General features: G+C 28.4%; 1 protein-coding gene across 1 annotated transcript in view; it reads left to right on the top strand.

Moving 5' to 3' along the window:
* LOC113385928 (nose resistant to fluoxetine protein 6-like) overlaps positions 1-13,890 on the top strand; it is a 55,391-nt gene extending 41,501 nt beyond the window's left edge. The window contains exon 10 of the mRNA XM_026623750.1: positions 13,753-13,890. Coding sequence (XP_026479535.1) covers positions 13,753-13,890 — 138 coding nt within the window. The remainder of the gene's footprint in view (positions 1-13,752) is intronic.
* The last annotated feature ends 7,916 nt before the right edge of the window (positions 13,891-21,806 follow it).

The following is a 21,806-nucleotide window of genomic DNA, read 5'->3' as shown; positions in this document are numbered from 1 at the left end:
TTACTAAAATTTATTAAACTCATGATTTTTCAAAGCCATTCGACAAAACTCGAAGAAAGCTCAAGCTTGTTATTTTTGCAAGACTATCGCCTCGGCCGTTTATTTAGAATTAGCAGAAAAATGCAATTTTTTTGTCCACATTTTTGCAAAAATCTAGAAACCAATTTTGAAAATTTAAAAGCCTTTTGAAAGATATTACTTGAGAGTTTGGACAAGTAAATTTGATTTTACACGTTGGACGACAGTTTAAGTTTAAAAGAATTTAATTTTAAATTCGCTGTAATATCCGTAATTTGATTAAACACCATTTATAAGGGTAGTCAGATTACCATATTTTAATCGTATAATATATATATAATATATAATATAATATGAATGCTATACCATCTACGTCAAGTATTACACTTCTATTTTACGCAAGGTGCTTTCCCAAACTAATTGTTGACTACGGAAAAAGATAATATGAAAATACCTAAAGAATCAGTTAACCATCACCTTGACATGTATAATAATTACAAAACGTTGGATTGTATAAAGTTTAATTCAAAATAATTGACTTTCAAATTTGAATGCTGTAGCATTCACGTTTCGTATGCGTTTCATTTAGCTTTATGTCATTCTGTTTTTGTCTAAATTTGTTTATTTCTAGTATAATACAGATTTTGAATAATTTCACTACAAAAACATACTGTGACTTTGACAATGAATACAAAACTAAATGATGTTCACCACATTTTATGTTTTTTCTCAAAATTATATAATATTACATGGAAGTGCAAAATTTACCCTGCATACATTCATTAGTAACGATAGAATAAGTATTTGATGTAGGTATTATTGTATCATTAGAAAATGGCCAATGTAGAAAGATATGTGATCAATAAATAATTAGAAAAATATTGTATTATATATAAGCAAGATAATACAATACCAATAAACTAAAAATTCGAATATTTTCAAAAAATTCCAATTAACAAGGTAATTTTTTTGAATCCGTTCTAAATTGCATCAAACTACCTGATAAATGCGTAATCACCTCCGATTCAATTTATTTTGTTAAATGTATCATAAATACAGCTTTAAAAAATAATGGTATCGTAACCAACAGATTAATTTAAAATCATAAATTCGTGTGCGAAACCATCATTAATATACGTCCCATGGTCGCATAACCTTACATCAATCAAGCGCTGTTTATTTTTCAAGGGTACATTTTGTTTGAATGATAACGTAAGCGAAGTGTCCCAGCATAGGCGGAAAAACTGAATGATGTATCGGTCGCGGCGTTCCGCAAAAAAACTTTTTTCGCCCATTTGCGTAATGAAATCTGAAACTGTGAATATATGACATTAGATTAAAATTTATCGCTTTGTTTTAAAATGGAAGCTTTTTTAATTAGATTAGATATAAAATAGGCACGTTTTTTTGTATATTTGAAATAAACCAAGTGATCTATCAAAATGAAAATCAACTATCGAACTATGCTCTGTTAATTCCTAATTATGGAAGTGTGATTTTTAACTTCCCGTAGGGTAAATCACAGTGATCGCAAAAAAATCGCAAATGAAAACTTTTATATATCTTTACGTTTCAGAGGTTTCTGAATATGTCGGCATACCTAAAAAATGGATGTATGTGTGTGTGACGTGTGTGTGTGCGGATACAAATTTAAATAATTCAACGGATTTAAATAATTCGAAAAACTTTTGATTCCTACTGATAAGGAGAGGTGCTGATTAGTTTTTGGCAAAGACAGGTCTAGCCGTTTTGGAGATATGGGGCAAAAATTGCCCAACGCAGCGTCCGATTTAAATAATTCAAAAAAACATTTTAATTGTATTGATGAAATGAACAACTGGTAAAATTTTTGTGAAGGCAGGTTAAGCGTCTCTGGAGATCCAAATAAAAAAGTAAAAAATAATGCCAATTGGCAGTCAAAAATAAGCATTAGACATATGATTTATGTATATTGTATTATCAGATATTTTATAAAAATTATAATAATAAGTATAAATTTTGTGTACATTTATATGGGTTTCGCACCAAATTTTACACGTTACGCGCTTTGATATTTCGACTCCAAACTAGTTATGCAGCTCGATTGCTTAAAAAAATGTTAACAATAAAATGCAAACAAAATCAAAATATAAAAAAATATAGATATTCAAAAAAGTCAATTTTTTTCAAAAATCTCAAAGTTTAGCAAAGTTTTTTTTATAATTTTATTTTTCGGTACGGGAAGTTCCTGCTATTTGCCTTATGGCACGATGCCATGCACCACTAGTTTTTGTAATTATGAGGAAATATTGTATTATTTGTTGATGGATAACATGGTCTTAATAAACATCTTTAAATATTTTAGACTTTCCCGAAACAGTTTATCAGAAGTTAAGAATAAAGAGATTGGTACATGTCTAATACTTAATAAGTTGGTTGTGCTAAAATTATTATTGTATTTTGATTGTCATATACAAATAAATTCAAATCCTCTGTTTAAAGTTTGAGACTTCTAGGTTAATAAATTTTCTTTATTATTAATTCTGCATATCATTTATTGAATATTTTCTAGTAATTAATTATGTTTGAGCATGATATAATAAATGCGACCTACATCAATTTAGTCACGTAATGATCACAGAGAAGCCTCATATAAAAAAGCAATATTCTATAAATCAGTGTAGCATTTTCTGCTGATGAAGATTAATGGAGCAGTTTTAAAAAATAACCGGGATCAATGTTTAAAAGCGATATCATTAAGTATTTTTTACGATTTTAAATTGCTGATGTCATTCTTTTCAAAAATGTTAATTGAAAAGTTTCTAAACTTTTCTGACGCAGATTTGCTTTATAATTAATTATATTAAAATTATTGTTATATAATGTTCTTCTATAAAAATTAATCATTAACGTAATTGAACACTTAAAGTTTTTAAGCATGAAGTTTTCAAAACACATTTTATGAGAAATATTGTTAATTAGTTCATATTAAAATTAGCTAAAATTGACGTATTTTCAACACACTTCCAGTTAGTCCGATTTATATTTGTAGCAGTAAACTAATAATAATATTTGTAAGTAATTTGTATAAAATTGCAAGTAATATAGTCTTTGAATACCTAATGCTCGTTTTTGTAGCTTTCTCTTCATGTAGTTGATATAGTTTATAAATACTTTTGCTGTTTTATGTACTAGCTATAAATTTTTAAAATATCCCAAAGGAGTCGTTTATTTAACGCCTTCGCGATCGTACTACATCGGTTTGTGGCTGACACGTTTTTTTCAATAATATATCTTAAAAAAGTATTTAAATTTGCATAAAATGTATATTTACGTATACTAAATGGCAAGCTTCCTATATACTAAAAGACTATTATTCTTTAAATGTACCTCAAAGAAGTAAATATGATTTAGCTTGCAAATGGGACATGAAACTTGAAACCTTGTAATGTAATTCTGTCGTTGCAACGTACGTACTAACGAGTTTCGTGACTGTTCTCTTGGAGAACTTACAATGATAAATTTTGCTTGAAGGTGGTAGTATTTCAACATACATTTATGTTACTCATATTATTTAGGAAATAATTTATTAAAATAACTACAACTATATACACATAACACCTTCGTTTCTCAATTCATTTATTTCCATTATTTAGACATCGTTCAAATATTCTGATATTTGATGTATTGTTTTCAAGCCATGATTAAAAAGAATAATTACAGAAAAAATTAATTTGTTCAAAAGTTACATTTCTCCAAATCTTACATTAGTTTTTTTATAATATTTTTATTTCAAAACAATAACTGTATGTTTATTTCTATTTACTCATAAAAAATAATAAAAATATGGTCGATTTAATACATCCATAAGTAAAAATATTTTGTGACCGTAATATTATATATTATTATATATTAGTAGTGCACAAATAGTGCTTATGTTTTTAGTTTACATTATCTCAGATTATCTTCAACTTATTCAGAGAATTTTATTTTACTTATATTCATTAATAACATAGTTTTAATTATAAAGATAGTTATGAAGACAAGAATAAAACATCTATACATCCACAAACGTTATAATTTATGCAATTCACTCACAAATATAGTTTTTGTTATTTATTAAGTCAAATATACTGATTAGGTAAACTAAAATATATCGAGAATGAAGCTCCTAAATACGAGTTCTGTTCAAAAAGTACCCGGAATTTTCGTTTTTTCAAAAAATATTTATTTATTCGTCTACATTAATGTGGTCCCCTTCAAAGTAGTCCCCCCCAGATATAATACACTTATGCCAGCGTTTTTTCCAATTTTCGAAGCACCCTTGATATTCACTTTTTGATATGTCCTTGAGCACTCTCAGTGATTCGGCCTTTATTTCTTCAATCGAGGAAAACCGCCGTCCTTTAATGGGTCTCTTCAACTTTGGGAATAGGAAAAAGTCACACGGAGCCATATCTGGTGAATATGGAGGTTGGGGCATGACTACGGTATTGTTTTTGGCCCAAAAATTACGAACAAGCAACGACGAGTGAGCAGGTGCGTTATCGTGGTGCAACAGCCATGAATTGTTTTTCCATAAATCGGAGCGTTTTTTTCGGATTGCTTCACGCAAACGTCGCATCACTTCAAGGTAATACTCCTTATTAACCGTACGACCTTGTGGTAAGAACTCTTGATGCACTATGCCGTTATAATCAAAGAAAACAGTAAGCAAAACCTTGACATTCGATCGAACTTGACGTGCTTTTTTCGGTCTTGGCTCACCTGGGCTCTTCCATTGGGACGATTGGGCTTTGGTTTCGACATCATAACCGTACACCCATGTTTCATCACCAGTTATGACCCTTTCAAGCAAACTTGGATCGTTGTTGACGTCATTTAACAGCTCTTGAGCGATGTTCATGCGATTGCTTTTTTGGTCAAAATTTAGCAGTTTTGGAATGAATTTTGCTGCCACTCGTTTCATGCCCAAAACATTTGAAAAAATGTTATGACATGAGCCAATTGATATGCCAACTTCATCAGCAACTTCTCTAATTGTGATTCGGCGATCATTCATAACTATTTTTTCCACTTCTTTCACATTTTCATCGTTTGTTGACGTGCTGGGTCGACCGGAGCGTTCGTCATCTTCAACGTCTTCGCGGCCATCTTGGAAACGCTTATACCACTCGTAAACACTTATTTTTTTCATAGCAGACTCACCATAGGCTTTTTGTAACATTTCACACACTTTGTTACACTTTATTTCATTTTTTACGCAAAATTTAATACAAATTCTTTGACTTTTCAATTCTTCCATTGTAAAAATCGCCGAGCTCAGAAAAACACGTCGAACCTTAGCGACTACCACAGACAAAGTAAACAGTGAATATAGCTGAAAATTGCATCATACTTTAGGGGCATGTATACCAACACAATAAAAAAAAATTTTGACAATCAGACACTCCAGACCCGCGAAATTTAAAAATTCCGGGTACTTTTTGAACACACCTCGTATATCGTAAAATCAAGCACAAAAAATCGAGAGGTTGGGAACAACCTATTTTAATATATTTATAAAAAGAAATCAAGACGTGTAAGATACTATTCAAAGTATGTGTCTTGCAAAAATATACAGGAGCAGCAAGCTATTAAAAGTAGTACAACACAATATTATTGTAAAATTTCCTTTTATTACTAACCTCCTTTATTACATTGGTACTCAGAATATATCTCGAATAATCTTCATATAATGAAACATAATATATTCTCCATATTTTATTTTTTATGAAATGATATCATTATTATACGTCATCATTGAAAATATGGAATATATAGGTATAATACTAAATGCAAATATTTTATTTCAATTTAATTGCAATTAAAAATATTCTAAATTTCTATATATTCTCAGGTATGTGCACCGGTTGGCTTTTACATCGCATCCAAAATCGTCTCATTTTGCCGGCATGGGCAGTAGTACTCGGCTGGACTTGTTCCTTGGCCATTATGTGGAGTTTAGTCTACGGAATGCTCTACGGAAGCCTCAGCGTAGCAGCTACTGCGGCCTACGTCAGTATTGGACATACCGGTAAGTTTAGCTTTAAAATGATTACTTTGAATTTGTTTTGATAACCTTATGATTTTTTTTAATTTTTGAAATAGTGAAAACTCTTTCGTGGTGTGAGTAACAATTACAATTCATATATTTTTGTGAAGTTTTTCAAAATAATCCAGCCTTGAAACATTTGTAAACTTTTTTTATATACAAATATGAATAACGTTAATAAATTATATACATTTTTTACGCTATTTTACGCTGCTACGAGAATAAAGTAGTAGAACTTCATTCCAGTCATGGTCTTAAATTTATAGTTATTAGAAAATTTGTTACCATTATAAAGCTGTATATATTAATGAGTAAATTCTAATTTTCTCATTTTTAGTACACTAACGATTAAAAGCATTTATTAAATTCTAAAAATAATTTAAGTTCATTTTGTTATTGCCCTTTTATAATAAACCTTGCTTTTCAATTTATAGTGTATATAGTTTTTTCTGAGTAATTTATATTTTTTGTTGCATTGATTCTCAACATAATATAAATCAAACTAATTTTTGAAAAGTCTGATTCAAATGAATATTAAACTCTTTGCATAACTACTTTCTTGTCAAACTAACTAATATAAAAAAGCTAACTTTAATTATTTGTGACAATAACGCAATAAAATTCAAAAATCAACTTACAAAATATAAAAATAACTGACTTTTTTCCTGTATAAATATGCTACGTTCATAATATTGAATGCAAGGCTTAAAGTCGCAAACGTCTTGAAGCACTAAAATATTACATAATCTGATTTAAATGGAAGAATTAGTGAGCTACCGGGCGTGTTATTTAATTTAAGAGGATTTTGTGCTAATTGAATTGCTTTATTCAAAATATAAAACAAGCTGCGCAAAGAAAAACCGGTTCCCTTTTTTGTACAAATAAAAGAAAAGGCCATTATGCCGTTAAGCAGAGTAACAAAATAAATTATAACACAAAACATGTTTTTGATTGAATTACGTGCACTTTACCTAATAACATAAAACATCACTAGTTTTTTAAAATAATATATTTTTATCGTGTGTAAAATATGACATATTTTAAAGAGTCAATTTCAATGAATGATACTAACATAAAAAAATAAAAAAAATGAAAACAAATAAATAGTAAAAAAATAAAAATGAATGAAAGCATTCTTTAGATAAAATTCATACATATAAAATTTATTATTAAAGTACATCTATCCTAAATTGGAAATATCAACACATTGCACTCTTTTTATCATATGTTCAATAGTCTTGACAATCTCATTTTAAAAGCTTTTCGAGACTAGCTCTGTCTTCATCAGTATAATTAGTATAATTTAATTATAAAAATGAATACTTATGTGATATATTTGTCTTAAAAATCGTGCTCTGTATTTATTTTTCTAAATCATTAATAGTAAAACTGATTCTTATCGAGAGTATAACTTTAAGATATATATTTTTTATTTGCAAAGGCATAATCTAATTTATATATAATAGTGAACAAATCTCGAATCTGTTTGCTACAAATGAAGTATGTAGTTGTTTATTTATATACATATACGTAAGCTAAATTATACAGCGAAAAATCATGGATAGACTAAGGGAGCGGTTTCCAGCCTTTTTGTACCACATCGCTTTTTTTAAAAAAAATTTTGCGTTTCCCTTAAATTTACTAATATTCTAATTTTATAAATACTTTACTTACATTGTAATTTATTTATCAGGCTATAAATAAATATAAAATATTATGTTAAAATATAATAAAAAATGACCATTTAATCACTAATTTTTTTATATCGTTTCAACATTTTGGTTAATTTTTTAAACTAGCGTTTTTGAAACAGCAGTACGCCCCTCTTGCAATAGTTTGGCGCTCTATCAAGGCGCGCGCCTCATAGGTTAAAAACCACAGGAAAAAGGCTTCTATTTATTATTGCCACTATTGATACATTGTTATTTATGCTGTTTATGTCACTAGTACAATAGTGTGCACCATCAGATTTTTTTAATGAAAAAATACGTAGGACGATTAATCCTTTGATTAACAACGTGCAAGCAGATAGCTTATCTATTAAAAAAAACTTTATCATATGTAAGAATTCAAGCATTCAGGATAGAATGTTGACTACAGCCACTACAGCTTTTCTTAAATGGGTCCTATTATAAAACCAAGATAAACCTGTTCAAGCTCAAATGCATTTTCATTTCGATAATCCTAATAGTTTCTTCTAATTCTATTCGATATAATTTTAATCGATGAAACACTTTCTCTCGTAGCCTGGGGCGTATCTCTGGCGTGGATTACGGTCGCGTGTCACACCGGCTACGGCGGCATCGTAGCAAAAGTTCTGTCGTACCGTGGAGCTTTGCCGCTGAGCAGACTGACGTACTGTGCCTATCTGGTTCACCCTATGATTATGATGATATCCAGCTTTCAATTGGATGGACCATTTCACTTGCACAATGGGATTGTGGTAAGTCGATACAATGATTTAGTCTAGGCTAGAGGGTTTGTATTTACAAATTTGCTAAATACGGTCTTCATCATTTTATTTACATGGGCATTGTTTTGAGGGTTATTAACTTTCCGTAGGGTATGTTATTGTAATGGGCCGAAAATCTAAATTGAAAATTTTTACATTTCTCGACGTTTTAAAGTTTTCTAAACATGTTGGCCTACCTCAGAAAAAATAGATGTGTTTGTATGTGTGTGTGTATGTATGTATGGATACAATTTTCGGTCATGTTTTCGGGTGCACGGATCAACCGATTTGAATGGTTCAAAAAACAATCGATTCCTATTGATAGGAAGATGTGCTGATTAGTTTTTGGCAAACGCAGGTCTAGCAGATACTGAGATAAAGAGCAAAGAGTGCAGAAATAAGAAATCGAGTTTTTGAGAGAATGGAGCATCAGATTTGAATGATCGAAAAAACATTCAATTAGTAATGATTGGGAGAAGTGGTTATTAGTTTTTGGTAAGGGCATGCCCAGCCATTTCGAAGATACGGAGCTAAATGTGCAAAAAACGGCAGGTTTTGAGAGAATTAAAAGTCCGATTTAAATGAATCAAAGAACTTTCTGCTTGTCTTAACAAAATAATTGATTTTGGGAAAAAAAATTGTTTCAACTTTTTTTTTCAATTTGTTTTTTTCAAAAAAAATTTTTTGTATATCGAAAATAATTCAGATTTTATTTTTAATTTTGACTATAGATCTAATATACTTTAAACAAATAATTTCAACTTTGCAATTTAGTTTATATAATTCTTATAAATAGTAGACAATGTTACAATATTTATAATAATCTATTTGAAAACATTCAATATTCCTCGAACATTTCGTTATGGTACGGGAAGTTCCAGCAAATTGCCTTAAGGCACGTTGCCATACACCCCACTAGTTTAAATTAATTTCAGTTCTAGAAAAAATCGGGTTATGTTTCAAATTATTCACTCAAATTGCTTGTATCGAATTTATTTCTATAAAATCAATAACTTAATATTGATGTAAAACCATTTTTATAAAATGTTCTTTGAGAAAAAAATCTTTTTAGAGTCTTGGCAAATGGAATCAAAACTATTCCTAAATTCTTGTTAAAAACTTAAATAAGTTCGTAATAAAGCGTACTAAAATGAGTAGTTCCAAATGTTCCATTTGGATTTTTAATATATAATCCGAATTTGCCTTAGGTGGTCATCTCTGATTTCTGCAAAAATATTTTTTTTTAAATTTCTAATGACAGTTATGTTACCTGCAAATTATGTGATTGTCATATTTTAATACTATTATTTTGTGTTATTTTATTCTGTGGAAACTTCATATCGACCGATGTTGAATTATGAATCAAAACGTAAGTAAAGATGTTTTTAAATCGTTACAATCTCTTTTTTACTTGATGTTAAGTTCTCCAAAAGTTATTGATTTAGTCTAGGTTGGAAGTATGTATTTACATATTTGCAAAATACGGTTGTGATTATCTTATTTATATGGACATTGTTTTGAGGGCTATTTAAAATTAATTTAGTTCTAGAAAAAAATGGGTTATGATTCAAATTGTTTGTTTAAATTATATATATTTTATTGAACAATTTATATATATTTATGTAACTTTATATATAAATATATATATATATATATTTAAATAAAAGAATTTATATATATATATATATATATATATATATATAACAGTGTCTTTCACAAACTCTATTTGATTGAATTATTCTTTATTTATTTATTAAATAACCAATGTTTAAATAATAATAGCAGTTACCGGCTTTGCATTTTCACGTAATTCTTAGCTCATTTACAATGAACTGCTATATCTAAGAGAATAAAACTTCAATTTACAAATTTTGGCAATTTTAAATAACTCTATTGCTTTACTTATTTTTCAAGACATTTTGAAACAAACTAATTTGTTATGGCATCATTTGTTCAATACTAAACTGGTGAAAAATTTGTTCGTTATTCAACAAATATATAAATTGGACAATAATATCTATCAAATAAATATCTATTTCCAACAGCATGATTTTCTAAGATATATTTTAACTTCCCGTAGGGTAAGTTATTGTAATGGGCCGAAAATCGGAATTGAAAATTTTTACATTTCTCGACGTTTTGAAGGTTTCTGAACGTTTTGGCATACCTCAGAAAAAATGGATGTGTGTGTGTGTGTGTGTGTGTGTGTGTGTGTATGTATGTATGGATACAAATTTCCAGTCACGTTTTAGGGCGCACGGATCAACCGATTTGAATGGTTCAAAAAACATTCGATTCCTATTGATTGGGAAAAGAGCTGATTAGTTTTTGGCAAAGGCAGGTCCAGCCGTTTCGGAGATACGGAGCAAAGAATGCAGAAAATAGAAATCGAATTTTTGAGCGAACGGAGTATCCGATTTGAATGATCTAAAAAACATTCAATTAGTAATGATTGGGAAAAGTGTTTATCAGTTTTTGGCAAAGGCAGGCCCAGCCATTTCGAAGATACGGAGCTAATTATGTAAAAAATGGCAGTTTTTGAGAGAACTAAGCGTCCGATTTAAATGATTCAAAGAACTTTCTGCTTGTCTTAACAAAATAATTGATTTTGGATTTTTTTTTTTTTTTTTTTTTTTTTTTTTTTTTTTTTTTTTTTTTAGTATTTTGTATATCGAAAATATTTCAGATTTTATTTTTAATTCTGACTATAGTTCTAATATACTTTAGAAATAATTTCAACTCTGCAATTCGGTTTATATAATTCTTATAAATATTAGACAATGTTACAATATTTATAATAATATATTTGAAAACATTCAATATTCCTCGAACATTTCGTTACGGTGCGGGAAGTTCCAGCAATTTGCCTCAAGGCACGATGCCATGACAGAATTCCACTTACAGCTAGTTTCTTCATTAATTCATAATAGGTACTATGTATCTATATTTTGATCATATATATTATGATGTGTCGTATCCTTCTCATAGATCATTTTAATACAGTTTTGCTTTTATTACAAGCTTACATTTTCGAGCTAAGATATAAAACTTTTTGTTACATTTACTGCTAGTTTATGTAAGTTTTTATTAACGTACATTTACCTATGCACTGGATAAGGGATATATACTCGGAAAAATTTATGATCTGTCACAACATAAACACGAATTGAATAATTTTTAGTTCAATAGTTTTATTCAAATACTTTGTTTTGTATAGTCGAAGTATTATAATATGTAACGAAAGTGTTTTATGCATACAAAAATATTTTTTTCAATAGAATTGTTCACTTAATGTGTAAGTGCTTAAATAATTTTTGAAACCCAAAAATGAAACGACGCAATATTTTATTTAAATATATCCTAAATTTTTTATCTATTACTTACTTAACATAATTTTAATATCACAAAAATGAAGCATAATATTTAATTTAAATATATCCTAAATTTGTTATTTATTACTTACTTATCACTTAATTCAAGGTTGATTAATGTTTTCTTTTGATAAAAAAGTATTTCTATATATCCATTGATAACATCGTTTTACCACTTATTTTAGTCATTATATTTGATGTAAGGGGTATGGAATTATAAACCCTAATTTTAATTATTTTACCTATACATTTACATAATTTGTGGGAGTATTTTTGGGGTAAATTATCAAAAAGCTGAGCGCTGTTACCGTTATGAAATTTTTAAGTAGTTAAGTGTTCAAGGCAGTTATTAAATTTTAATATTTGATTATTGATAGTTGGGATCACTATTTATTATCAATTCAGTGTATGTTTAATAATAATAAATTTACTAGCATGTAGCAGAAGCATGAATATTTTTGAAAATGATACGATTTTTTTACACTATCTTAAATGAAAATCAATCAAAGTATATAAGTGTGTATATGGAATAGCTTAGTAGGTACATAATTATTTGTTAAGTTTAATTTATATTGAAAATTACATGGGGAATAAATATTAAAATAGTATTTATTGTTGCAGTTACATCCGACCAAAATGTTTTTCTTAAAAATGATGACTATGTTATTTTTTAGGTAATTTTTGGGTTCTGATGGTTATCAATTTCACTAACATTTTGTGAATATTTGAAAACTTCTGAAATTCTTGTTCTGAGTTCTTGTAAATTATATTCCTTTGTTAATTACATTTTTTTAAAACTACTTTTCGTGATATGTTTATTGCATGAATATAACCACTATTTAACAAAAATTTATTGTTATTCTCTAATAGCAAAAATTATTTATTAGTGGAATTTATGAAGGTAATTCAGATACCTTTGATTTTGTTTGTTTAGTACAGTATCCAAAGTATACAATAAAGATTTTTTGAGTTTTTAAGAGTAAAAACAGAATTAAATTTTTATTAAAACAGTTTATGATTTAATAAAATATATAAAATTCCCATCCTAAATCACCTATCAACCTTTTATTGAAATTTGAAAAATATCAATAACTTCATTTTAGTTTTTATTAAAAACTATTTATATCTCTATATTTCATTTCAAATGAACTAATAAAACACAAAATTATTATTAGATTTGCATGATAAAAGAACCTGGAGCGCTTGGATATAGATATTGATTATAAAAATTAATATTGGAAGAATGAAATTGTCAATATATGTGAAGCGAATTTATGTGAAACAGTATAAATACCTACTCTATATATGAAATAGAAATTTTTGAATGATTATTTTTCGAAATATACATCTTGTGATAAGAATAACAGTTTACATAGAATAACATTGATTTGTTAATAGTTGTTTGTAAAAGTTTATATGTTTAACACGATTGCGATATCAAAAGTTAGTATAGAATGTAAAATAAGCATGTAAGAAGCTAAATTCTCTAAGTAGGCCTTGTTCTTGATAATAGTTTATCTTGATAAGTTGATGAATGTAATGATTTTTTGTTAATAAGTGTTTTCTCTTATATCAATGTGGACTTTAAAATATTAGTCGTAATGCGCGTCTTTGTGGCTTTTTTTAAATAATGAAATTTACCATTTATAATCAACTTTAAAATAGCTACTTAAATTAGTTCTGAAAGTGGCACGGTTAATAAAAATTATTTCTGCCTGTATGACTTATATATAGTCGTAAATCCTACGTCCAAGTCTAAATATTATACATTACTGCAAAGTACCTACTGCAAGTATATCACTCCAAATGCTTATTTGAATACTGATTTTTCATTTCAGTTAATCGTGTACATGGGCAATGCAGTTGCTTCCTACATGATGTCATTTGCAATTTCTATGGCGTTCGAGTCCCCAGTTGTAAGGTTGCTCAAAATAGCATTCTCGACAGGTAAGAAAGGCGCACAAGGAAAAACGTAACGTACGTGCAAATGGTCAAAATGGTAAAAAACGATAAAAATGTATTATGTAAGTACTTCGTTATAAGTTTTGTATAAATTATTGTATAAGTTAGAGGTTGTGATCGACTTGAAATAAATTGATCGTAGAAAGACGTACTACGTTGAGCATATTAATATTATATAGCAAAATATTCAAATTTTGTTGTATAATATGATTTCTGCATTTGCTTTGAAAATATAGTAGGTATAAGCAATAAATTTTGTATATCTTAAATAAATTTGTATATATTGCCTTTGTATAATTACATTTTCTTTTTCCTTTTCTTTCCTACTCTTTTTTCTTGTTTTCATTGGCCTTTTTTCTTTCTTCTTCTTTTTTTCTTTTTTCTTCTTTTATCGTCTTCTTACTTTTTTTTCTCTCATTTATCATCTTTTTTTCCTTCTTTCATTTTTCTTCATTCTTTTTTCTTTTTTCTTTCTTCCTCTTTTTTTATTTTTTTTTCTATCTTTTTTCTTCTTTCGTTTTTCTTCTTTCATTTTCTTCTTTCTTTTTTCTTCCTTCATTTATCTTTTTTCATTTTTCTTTCTTCTTCTTTTTTTCTATTTTCTTCTTTTATCGTCTTTTTTCTTTCTTCTTTCATTTATCATCTTTTTTTTCCTTTCATTTTTCTTCATTCTTTTTTCTTTTTTCTTTCTTCCTCTTTTTTTTCTATATTTTTTCTTCTTTCTTTTTTCTTCTTTCACTTATCTTTTTTTTATTTTTCTTTTATTTTTCTTCATTCTTCTTTCTTCTTTCTTTTCTCTTCTTTCTTTTTTCTTTTTTCTTTTGTGTTCTTTCTTCTTTCTTAAGATATTTTATTGTATGAGAAATGTATAGTTGTATATTGATGTTTATATAATTCTTCATAGATAATTCTACCAATTAATCAAAAAGTTACCATAAAAATGTAAAATTAGCAATAAAATAAGTAAGATGTGAGAACTTTTTTTAATTCTATCGGCATATAGACGGCATAATATTTGGACTCCTTCTTCAAGCGAACTTGTGTGAGCCGACAAAAAATATGAAAGTTAAAGTTCTAGAAATAAAACTTAAAAAATGAACGAAATAAGATAAAAGTTTTGCTTTTGTACAAAAGTCGTAGCCTAGCCCTGCTTTCAAAGGTTATTTTTACATCGCAGTTTTGCTCATATTTTACAATACCAGCTTCATTTGTAAGTAAATAATTTGATGTATAACAGAATTAACAATGTGAAATATTAATATCATTTATGTTATTTTCGTTCCCATATATTCCACTTGACTATTTTGGAATAACAGGCATTCCTACAAAAGCATCGTTGAAACAACACACATGCCGGTTCTGACAGTAGCTTACTAAGACTTAGAGTAAGAAGTAGTGCAGAATTTGCAAGCCATGGGCTGTCAACCTCTTTTAGACTATACTAAAGTAGTTATCTTTCTTGAAAGATAATATTGCTTTAGATCACAATTGCAGCCACTTCAGAAATATTCTTCAAAAATCACATGATAACGGTTACTGAAGCTCATTGAATTGGTTTACAATAATTGTAGATGTCAAGGAAGTAAGCCTGAATATTATTCTTAAAGCCATATATTTAATTATGCATTAATATACAAGTATTCAAGATACAAGTAGTGCTTAAATTTAAAAGATTGTCTAAATGTACTTCAACGAAAATTTTGCTTTCCTTACAAAAAATGTAAATGCATATCGAAACTAGTGGGGTGTATGGCATCGTGACATGACCGTAACAAAATGTTCGAAGAATATTAAATGTTTTCAAATAGACTATTATAAATAAATACTGTAACATTGTCAATATTTATAAGAATTATATAAACTGAATTGCAAAGTTGAAATTAATTGTTTAAAGTATATTAGAACTTTAGTCAGAATTAAAATTAAAATCTGAATTATATTCGATATACAAAAAAAAATTTTTTGAAATTTTTTTTTTCTCCAAAATCAATTATTTTGTTAAAACAAGCAGAAAGTTCTTTAAATCATTTAAATCGAACGCTTAGTTCTTTCAAAAACCATTTTTTGCACATTTGCTCTGTATGTTCTGAATGGCTGGGCCTGCCCTTTTCCAAAAACTAACCATCCCTTCTCCCAATCATTACAAATTGAATGCTTTTTAGATCATTCAAATCGGATGCTCTTTATTTCCGTAACTGCTGGACCTGCCTCTGCCAAAAACTAATCAGCACTATCTCCCTATCAATAGTAATCGAATGTTTTTTGAACCATTCAAATCGGTTGATCCGTACGCCCAAAAACGTGGCTGGAAAATTGTATCCATACATACATACACACACATCCATTTTTTCTGAGGTATGCCAAAATTCAAAACGTCGAGAAATGCAAAAATTTTCAATTTCGATTTTTGGACGATTACAATAACTTACCCTACGGGAAGTTAATTATGTCAAAGTTCATATTATTGCTTGTTAGGTTTTAGAAATATAATCGCTTATAAATTATAATTAATGTAATTGCTAAGCTATATATTTTTATTAGTTATATTTTTCATAGAAGAAACTACATTAAAAGTAAATCTAGAAAAAAATAAAAACTAGGTGTTAGAGGCATTTTTAAAAAAATGTAATCAATTCTTCATTCTGTCCATTTACTTAAGTAAAATGTTTTTTAAATTATTAAATTCGTTTAATCCGTGCTCTCTAAATGTTATCAAAAATTGAGTAAAAATTTTATATGCAGACAAATGCATACTACACACACATACATATTTTCTAAAGTTTGCCAAAATGTTCAGAAGACTTGGAAACTTTTAATAGATATGTCAAACAAACAAATGTCAAAAGCTATTAAAAAAAATATGTTATTGTTTGCGATTAATATAACTATATAGAAAGTTAATAGATATAATTTATTTTACAATTTCACTAAATGTGATCTTGGTAAATTACTTAATACATCTATATAAAAAATGGCATGAAAAACGTGTTGGAATCAATTTAGGTATGAATTTTTATCATATGCAAATCTGAAAAACTCATCAAAAATTATTTTAATTTTTGTTAATTAAACATTTTCCGAATTGTATGTATCCGTGTGTGTATATGGTTCAACTTGTATACTATTTTATACTTAATTGTATACTATTTTATTGAAATCACGTTGTTTCCTGACATATTAAAGTGTCAATTGAATTAGGTGAGTGAATACTAGAGGTTCTGGAGTCAATCAAAGTGCAAATGTGGGTATATATTAGTGTTATAAGAAATTATTTGTTTAAGTTTGATACAACTCATTTCGTTCTAACATTTAATAGTTCAATAATGGAGAAAAGACAATTCCTAACTAGTTATCGGTTTTGTTTGGGTTCACAACGACTGTCGCAAGCCAGCGCATCCTTGAAATAATTTGCCTTAAGACAAAATGACAAATCCACATGTTTCAATGCCTAGAAGCCACACAAACGACTCTAGACTTAATTCGGTTATGATAGATGCGGCACGTCAAAATTTAATTAAATGTTATCAACGCGAAAATCCTACTCCGTCGTTATATTAGATTGAAGGAGCCTAGCAGACATGTATTTACTATAAGATACATTTCTGCTTCAATGTTATTTCTGTAATTCAAATTATGGTTATTAGGAATAAGTCAAGACTCGAAATTTTATCCTGAAGGGGGGTAAACAGGAATTAATTGTTTAATTTGTTAGACAATCGCGATGTTTTATTTCGTAATGATTTACTTTACCTTTCTACTTCGACTAATAAATTAATACTTCCACTTTTTAATTCATGCACAAATAATGTACTGATGAACCAACGTTAAAGAAATCATCAAATCAAATAAGATATTTTGATTTTTTACTACTTTCAAATTTTTCAATCAATTTGGAAAATTTAATAATATTTAGTAAAATTTCAATAATATTTTGAAAGGCAAAATGAGTGGGTTATGGGTTATTCACATATACATTATAATTTTCAAAATTTAATACAACGTAACATCTTTATTCCGAGTATAAATTCAGAATTATTCAAATACTACGTTCCTCTGCTTAACTGACAAAAAATATGTCGTTGTATATTACACTTAATTTATTTATTCTGTCTGAGAAATGCCTTCGGCTTTATTTATTTTGTACATTTGATTTGATTTAGCAATTTCGTTTCAATAATTTATGCTTTTTGAAGTCAATGTTGATGCAATACGTTTCCAACTCTATCGAATTTGTGTAGAACTATATTTTGAAACTATATAATACGTGTGTCGTTTCTTAATAATTCGAACATATAACATGAATATTGACTTGAGAAATATACACTCATTCTTCTTATTACTCGCAAAAACTTAAGAACGCGGTTTCCATACAACGCGACGGTACTCCTATAGCACGGTTTATATATCCTATAGCCCATAAGTACCTTCCGCGCAATCTATGAATTACTCTAGTAAATGTAAAAGTATTTTGATAATCATTTTATTTTATCATTGACTATTCTATCTTATACAATATGTTTTATAAATAGAGTAGTTTATATCATAGTTATATACGATATCAGTTTTATTGTGTCAGAGCTCTGTCACAGCATGATAATTTTTTTTAATTATGATTAAATTTTCTTCTGGGTTATAATTCAAATCGATTCGAAAATAATTTGTTGAACAAAATAGAATACAAAATCTGCATTCACTAAAAATACTACTAAAGAAGCAGTCATCTTATTAAAAAAAAATTAATGAGTTCCTTTTACCGCAAGGTAATTTCAAAAATTGTGAAAAAATTGCCAGTTTTATATCTTCAATATATTTGCTCAGAATTTGAATATTTTTCATTAACTCTTAATATTATTCCAATAATTTGATTTATCAAGGATGAGAACATATACTATAATTATAGCTATTTATTACTATTGAATGTACATTATCTATTTATTTATAAATATCGATTTTCTATATTATTTTTCTAGCTCGAATCTATCTCGTATATAAATATTCCATTGCATCATTATAGAATTCGCTTCATTACTCAGACAGCAAAGCTTTGCGATGAAAATCTATATATGCATCTGACATATATTGGATTGGAGTCTGATGTGATAGAAAGGTTCTTACTTTAGAAGATAGTGCTGTCATTATGTTAATTAATGTTATCATACTTGAGAGTTTATATAGAAATCTTGTTAAATTAGATTGAAAATTTCAGAGATTGCGCAACTATTTAATCGAACATTCCAAAATATATTAGGTAATAGGGACTTTGAATATATGTATTTTTTTATTTATTTATTATTATACAGCAATCAGAACAGTAATTACGTTCTATGATTAACTGCATAGAGTCGGAATGTGAAAGCGCGTAAGCGCCGCGTCGCCGTCTAACAGATAAACATTGGAACGGAACCCATATGAATGTAAACAAAATTTATACTTATTGTTCAAATTTCTATAAAATATTTGATAATTTGATGTGCATATGTCTAATGATCATTTTTGACCGCCAAATTGCATTTTTTTACTAGATCTCCGATACCGCTAGACCTGCCTTGACAATTTGACTAGTTCTTCATCTTGTTAATACAAGTAAAATGTTTTTTGAATTATTCAAATCGGACGATCCGTTCTCTTAAAAACTGAGTTACCGTTTTTGGCACTTTTTGCTCCATCTCTTCGGAACGGCTAGACCTGCCTTCGCCAAAAACTAATCAGCACGTCTCCTTATCAATACGAATCGAATGATTTTGAATTATTCAAATCGGTTGATGGGTGTTCCTGAAATCGTCGACAAAAATGTGTATCCGCACACACACACACGCGCACGCACACATACACACATATACATCCATTTAGGGTATGCCAAAATATTCAGAAATCTTTGAAACTTTCGTTTTCGATTATTTTGCGATTACTATAACTTGCCCTACGGGAAGTTAAATAATGGAGTTAAAATTTAAAAAATAAAATGAAAACCCAAACATCAATCTGAGTCTGGTGCTTAATCAATTTTCTACTTTGATTATTATATCACAACTTGTATTTTTGAAACTTTAGCAAACTTATTCATGTTAGAGTACATCGTCTTGAATTTATGGTGTACATAACACTCGATCGCATGCATCTATGTAAATATCTTTTTTTTAACTAATGCGCTTTTCAGAAGGGAAGTTTATCATAAACAGCAGAACACTTCCGCGTGAAAAATTGAATAAATGTAGTATAAAATAACAAGTCATATCTTGCAACCTCGCAACGACGCACGTCCGCCTCGATAATTCAGCGAGACCGTGTTTCGAATCCATCAAAACCGAATGACTGAAGCGAACGATCGGAAAAGTATCTCGAAAGGGCTTTTGCTTTCAGTTTTCGCGCTGCGGGTTTTTTATCATCATTTTTCATTGTGTTATTGTTCGAACGTCCGCTAACAGCCCGCGAATGTTACTCACGCCCCAGTTCACAGACCTGGAAATGTATTTTGGACGTTTAATGATCATACATGGATAATACTATTGTTTTTTTAATTGTATACGCGATAACAATTTCATAAAGCAAAGTGACTTTATAATATTTTTCTGCTATTTTCAATTCGTAATTTTTTTGAGGAATTATATCCGGAAAAATTGCCACTATGGATTTGAATATATAATGTAATATAAATAAAAACTCGAACATTCCAGATTATCATTGATTATTATTTTTGTGGAATGAAGTCCTACACCATAGACCTGTATCACATTTCTCCTTTTTCCAATTATATGTTCATGTACACACACATACATACATATATATATATATATATATATATATATACATATATATATGTATATATTAACAAAGTCTAGTAATCGGGCATAACATCAATAAAAAACATGAATTTCTTTCAAAAATTTATTTTAAATCCATACGTTTCGGCTATAATCCTAGCCTTCATTTAGTGGAAACTAAAAATAAAATTAAAACTAAAACAATTGAATTGGAGTGAAAAAAATAATAATATAGTAAATAGTACTTACAATTAATTAATCTTAGTGTTAAATTGGAAAATTTTAATAATCCATGGTATCAGGATATGGTAATGCACTACACTATGTATTGTAAACATTAAACTTGTAATTACACAATATTTTCACAAAATACTAATTTAAAAAATCACAATTAAATAATGTGTTGTTCATAGACTGGTTGAAGATATAATGGAGAAAGGACTTTTTAACTTCCCGTAGGGTAAGTTATTGTAATGGGCCGAAAATCGGAATTGAAAATTTTTACATTTCTCGACGTTTTGAAGGTTTCTGAACGTTTTGGCATACCTCAGAAAAAATGGATGTGTGCGTGTGTGTGTGTGTGTGTGTGTGTGTGTGTGTATGTATGTATGGATACAAATTTTCGTCCACGTTTTCGGGCGTACGGATCAACCGATTTGAATGGTTTAAAAAACATTCGATTCCTATTAATAAGGAGAAGAGCTGATTAGTTTTTGGCAAAGACAGGTCCAGCAGTTACGGAGATAAGGAGCAAAGAGTGCAGAAAATAGAAATCGAGTTTTTGAGAGAACGGAGCATCCGATTGAATTATCTAAAAAACATTCCATTAGTAATGATTGGGAGAAAGGGTTATTAGTTTTTCGCAAAGGCAGGCCCAGCCATTTCGGAGATACAGAGCTAAATGTACAAAAAATGGCAGTTTTTGAGAGAACTAAGCGTCCGATTCAATTGATTCAAAGAACTTTCTGCTTGTCTTAACAAAATAATTGATTTTGGAAAAAAAAATTTTTTACCATTTTTTTTTTTTTACCAATTTTTTGTATATCGAAAATAATTCAGATTTTATTTTTAATTCTGACTATAGTTCTAATATACTTTAAACAAATAATTTCAACTCTGCAATTCAGTTTATATAATTCTTATAAATATTAGACAATAATACAATATTT

The sequence above is a fragment of the Ctenocephalides felis genome, unplaced genomic scaffold, assembly GCF_003426905.1.
Source record: "Ctenocephalides felis isolate EL2017-DRISC unplaced genomic scaffold, ASM342690v1 CF-g0.4_SCAFFOLD_03571, whole genome shotgun sequence".
Lineage (NCBI taxonomy): Eukaryota > Metazoa > Arthropoda > Insecta > Siphonaptera > Pulicidae > Ctenocephalides > Ctenocephalides felis.
Note: the sequence above shows the minus strand (reverse complement) of the source record. Positions and strands in the feature narration are given on the sequence as shown.